The following is a 5,626-nucleotide window of genomic DNA, read 5'->3' as shown; positions in this document are numbered from 1 at the left end:
CTCCAAACAGCTCGAAACGCGATCAAGTTTATGAATGATACAACTCTCGGAAGCAATATGTCAAAATGGCAAGCGGCAACTACGTTTTTGACACTTTGGGCTAACCAAAAAAGAAAAACATCCGAAAAAGAACATTAGATTTATCACAGAACTGTAGTCATACATGAGTCAATGATACTGATTGTGTGATGAAATCAGAAGGAAAACGTCTGTCGTTCTGAGTTGGGATGCAGAAAATCACCAGACAATATATAATGGACTATTGTTTTTAAACCAAATTTGCAAGACAAACAAACAACTTCGAATGCATTCTTACGGAGCAGTAAACAGGAGGAATGTGGGAAAGAACAAAATGGTGAGTTTTGAGCTCGTTTATGTGCCTCCTGGGACGACGCTGAATTAGATTTCAAGTAAATGGTCCCTGAATAATTCAGCGCCTGAAAGGTCGGAGCAGGGACAGAAAAAAGCGGGCGATCACTGGCCTTCTGACGGACCAGGGTTAACAGCAATAAATTGTTAATTCGTGTGTCAATAACCGACAGGCTTATGTACTGTGTCGTAGAAAAAAACATATTATTCCTGACATCGATTGTTTGGTTGCATTGAGCATTGCCGATTGAACTACACCGCTTTATCGGGCGTTTCGTTCTCACTTAGAAACTCAGCCAGCTAGTTATCCTACGCGAAGCATAAAACAATGATTATTCATTTGTGTTGCCGCCTTGATTTAACTGAGTATGATACGTTTTTTACATCTCTATCTGTCATTATCATCACTGTATTTTCACGGTGCGAAGCATTTGATTTGTAGGCACAAGCTTTGTCATTTGGGTGCTTCGCCAAATGCAAGTGAACATAGAAGATTACACACATCGGACAAAAAAAACCATGTGGACTTAAAAGGATTTGAGTGAATTGACGTAGGACACAGTTCCTTCGCCCTCTCTTTTCGCATCTACACAGCGCCAGACACGTAACAACATCTACATTCATAACGAATTGGGATAATATGCATTGGGAAGAAATTGTCTGCAACTTATCCGCGTCACACATGAGAAGAGCAATGAATAAATTTCCAAACCGCTTCCCAGTCTGTTACGTATTCTGTAATCAAATGTAACGTTCTGAAGATAAAGGCAGTCCGCAGATATATTGGGAGCTGTTGTCATGCGATTACCGTATGGTACTAAACGAACGCACATGACAGGTAGCGGTCAAGTAGGGTCAGACATACTGGCTGGTTTAATTGCAGAATACTACATTGGTTGAACAGGCATAGGCTGTCTGCTTGCCATAACCGATAAGTAAGCAAACGCATCCAACCGTAAACGTTTGAGTCGTAACAAATGAGCCTGTGCTCACAATGGGCTTTCCAAAGTTGTAAACCCAGAGTGGTAAATCGGTTACTTTCATTTCTGCTCCCCAAAGACCACAAGGCGTAAAACAAGAATTACGCCTAGCTGCATCACATTTTGCCATTGTGAATAAACAAAACGTCCTACAGACGGGGAAAACAAAGTGGCCATCTTGGGAACTTTCACTTAACGCATGAATTAGGAACCGTGTCACTGCAATATTACGATTTTGAGGAGTGTAACCTTTACTTTAGGGGGCGAGGGTGAACTCTAGAAATAACATATCGTTATTTGAGGGAGTTATGGTGTGTTGGTGGCTATATGATCTATCAATTTATTATCACCTAACAATCGCAAGTTTGTTGATCACATTTTAAATTCATTTAGCACAGAACCAGGACCTACAGACAACCTTTTTGCCAATAAATGATTACGTCTAACCATTGATAACTTTATTGGCCTTCTGTAAAGTTAAATTGTTTCCGTTTTGGAAATATGTTCTACTTGTGAGCACTTCCCTCGAATTTGATGGCACCCTTGATAAAACGTCTCAAAATGATTGCTGTGTGAAACGCGCGCACATATTTTTTGGTGGATGTCCAGGTGTTACTAGCAAAGAAAGTGCGACACATTCATCTTGATCTGCATCAGGGGATGCACTAGTCCTTCAGTGTCCAAAGAAACCTTGTGTTCTCAACCTCCTTTGATGGCTCAACAAGACTTTACATCGACCTAAGATGTAATTATCTGGCGTACTGCATTAATCATGCTAAACTAGCAATTAGGCGTGCACCAAGAATTTGCTCCCAATCACTTGTGTGTTCATTCTCCCAAAAAGACGACCAAATCAAGGATTTTGGAGACATACTAACCAATTTCATCGTCCACATCGGAAGCGATGGTTAAATAGTGTATGGGGCACCAAAAGGAGCAACTTGATGGACCGCAGCGAAAGAAAGATTTTGTACTTGGAAAACATCAAGTTAGAAGACAAATTGTTTTTTCTGATTATAACTCTTCATGTGATCAGAGACTAAATTCACGTGCTTGCATCAACACGCCTTGTATTTGTGTTTTATCGCTTTTGATTCAGTCGCCAGTATGTCCTACCGATGTTCCATCTTTACTTATATAAAGAAACTTGATTTTATGGTTGTTAACACTGGAAATGCTCGACTACTATGCAATCTGTTCGCGTCTAAGTGGCTTTTTTGCCGCCTCCCCTCGAAGTAAAAGAGACCGATCAGTGTGACAAACTATAATCGTAAAGGCACAATTTTGAAGTTTTCGTTCGTTGACTCAAACTACTGAAAACTGGGTAATAAGTAGATTTTATCTGCTCGAACTGTTGAGTGTTACAGAAAATATTTCTAAATGAACAACGATCACATATTCATATGAGTTTGGTCATCATTGCCCATAATGCTGCTTGGGTTCGAATTGCATTTCGTTTTTTTTTGTTTTTTTCACTTGGAGCAGTGCAATACATACATTCTTAATTGTTTTTTGTTTTGTTCTGCAGCGGCGTACCGACAAAAGTGAATTCATCCAGGCATGGATTTCTGCCGATTTCCACTTTGATTCAGGTCTTTAAAACCCCCCTGGGCCAATTTTGAAGTAAGTCATCAAAGAACAGTAATTCCACTGTAAACAAAACGTGTTACACGTGACGCTGGCAGTTTTAATCACCAGTGTAGTGTCCAAGGTATTAGGTCGTAAGATATTCAGGCCAAACCAAAAATCGATATAAGGTCCCACCTTACAAGTTATTAACATATGATTGCTACTGAAACGTGTTCAGCTCAGTTTCAGCTGTCAGGAAAATTGGCGTGGTCTAATCATCAGTCAAACTGCTGTTGCACCCCAGATTATTGATTTATCCAAAGTATATTAGAGTTGTCTGTACAGTCGCCTAATTTGTGATTCTTCCACAAAAATGCACAACTTTCTCATATATAAATGTGTGAATTCTAGACAAATTAACATGAGTTTGTTATTCATAGTAAACCGATTGTCAAAGATCCTTGGCATTCTTTGTCGAAACTTTGCTCTAAACTGATTTGGATTTTTCACACACTCGACTTCTTGACATGTGGTCCATATTCTATCCAAATTGCTTTCACTTTCAGCAATGAATTCTCCAGCCGAACCACCAAGTGATGACGAGTTTCGGTTTAATCTCTCCAACGAAGATCTGAACCGTAAAGATTCAGGCAATATGAGGTGAGTCAAGCAAAAGCCTCGCCTTTTAAAAACAAGACTTTCTCGTGTTACTTGTTTTATTCAATAGAACCCTCCTATTTTTTGGTTAAAAATGAAAATATTTGACGTATTTCTGCCAAATTTTATAATTTTATTAGCGCGGTACTTCAAAAAGTGTAAATGAGTAAAATTCCCACGGGAACGCAATGCATATTATCAACCGAAATTGACAAAAAAATGGAATACAGTATTTAATCCACTGTTTAAAACACGTTTGCAATACTAAAACAATAAAAAATGAGTTTGACACGCTTGCCAGGTCGTCGAAAATAACGTGTCCACTGAGAATTTTAATTTTACGTTTACTGTGCAAGGGAGAGGTGCCACTGAAAACAAAAACAAATATCAGAACGACTGCAACCTTTTTTATTTATTTTATTTTTTCGATTTTTATTTATTTTTCACCTTTTCGGGAAAAATAAATTAATATCGCGGATTTGGCCATAGAATATATGTGCTATTGCAAACAAAATCCATCCACAAGACGTTTCAACAATGAATTACTGTCTGTAGGTTTAATTGTTTAAGTTGATTGAATTTGTAGAAATTTAGATGTCCAATCAGAAAAACTACACTGAGACTGTCGGTAAGGGGTGCTATTATTTGTGGTCCCAAATACGTATCGAAGCTCAGTTTCCGTGAGACCATCAACGTGTTTCCAAAATCAGCTGTTTTCAACTTGCTATTCAAAGAAAAAATTGGCGACGGGTCAACAGTTTGACTGTGACCAACTTTCAGAAGCCAGGCACATCACAGAAGAGCGATCGGACTACAATGTTTCTTTATACTGCTCTATTTATTTACATCACATGATTGATGACCAAGTTACTAACCTTCCATCGCATTTTCTGTTTTTTCTTTCACTATTCTCTAAGCCGTCAGCTACGCAGCCCTGCAAATGATGGTTCAACCCCTCCAGAGCTAGCAGACTCAGAGGAAGCGATAACTCGGAAAAAGCCCTCGGCATGGCGACTACACTGCTACGGAGACCTTTCAAAGGATCGTGTCCGTCGCAAACTGCACCATACCAAGTCCAAAGTAGAAGCACATGTGTGCTATCCGTGGCTGCGTCGACTTGTCTTTCATCTGTCGCATTATTTTCCGAATTTACACACATCCGCTACATCCACTAACCGGCGACGTTCCCGAGAACGCTCACCAAGTGGTCAGAGGCACTCACAAAGTAGTCGAAACAGGTCTGTTTATAACATATCTGAACGGGAAGAGAGGACAGACAGTCAGAAGACGATAGAAACTCCCTTGCTGCATAACACACAGGACATGTTTCGAAAAACCACGTTATTGGACAGCACAGATTTGTCTCAGCGCAAGGCTATCAAGTCCTCGAACGATGAAGTTCACAACCGTTACAATGCAAACCGTAAACGAAGACCCCTACAACGTCAAAAGTCAAGTGGGCTTCATGACTTTGACCAGTTGTTTGCAAAAAATGATCATCTGGAGGAGCTACACCACCACAAAAGGTTAGAAAATCATTTTTTTGAAAACTAAATGCTGATTTTAAAAGTGCACAAAGAGTAAATTATTTATAATCTGGCCCTCGTTCCCATACCAGATCATAGTTATTGTTTTGTCCACACCAAATCAAAAGCAGAATTTTGGGTCGGAACCGTGCTGCTTACTTTACCGAAAATCTTTAGCAATTCTTTTGAACACTGCATTCATGAAGAGTCATTTCTGAGCTTTTAAAACAATGAATTCCAGAAAGGTAAGTTTTTTGGCATAAGGGAACCCGGCAGATTTTCCAGTATAGAAATCTCTCTGTCTGGCAGCACAACGAAGTGGAATTTCTTCAAGAATGTGAATTATCTACTGACCCCTCCTTTTCCCGTGACATAGCAGGCTTTCTGAAACTGTCCAGTGTTAAACCTCCTGAACTGACCGGTAAGATATCACCAGTTTTACGCTAACGATCGCCAAATCTTGTGAACAAGCAGCTTGTGTTAGCGAAATCCACTAATTTGCATACCAATTTACTTTTGACGAGC

The 5,626-nt window shown here is 39.6% G+C and overlaps 1 protein-coding gene across 1 annotated transcript; it reads left to right on the top strand.

Moving 5' to 3' along the window:
• Positions 1 to 3,486: 3,486 nt before the first annotated feature.
• On the top strand, positions 3,487 to 5,100 carry T265_13122 (hypothetical protein; the record flags this gene model as incomplete). The annotated part of the gene is made up of 2 exons (XM_009167314.1): positions 3,487 to 3,578; positions 4,493 to 5,100. Coding segments are annotated over 2 exons (699 nt in total), but the record flags the coding sequence as incomplete, so codon positions are not given.
• Positions 5,101 to 5,626: the final 526 nt, after the last annotated feature.

This window comes from Opisthorchis viverrini, assembly GCF_000715545.1.
Source record: "Opisthorchis viverrini unplaced genomic scaffold opera_v5_38, whole genome shotgun sequence".
Lineage (NCBI taxonomy): Eukaryota > Metazoa > Platyhelminthes > Trematoda > Opisthorchiida > Opisthorchiidae > Opisthorchis > Opisthorchis viverrini.
This window is presented reverse-complemented; position numbering and strand designations above follow the sequence as displayed.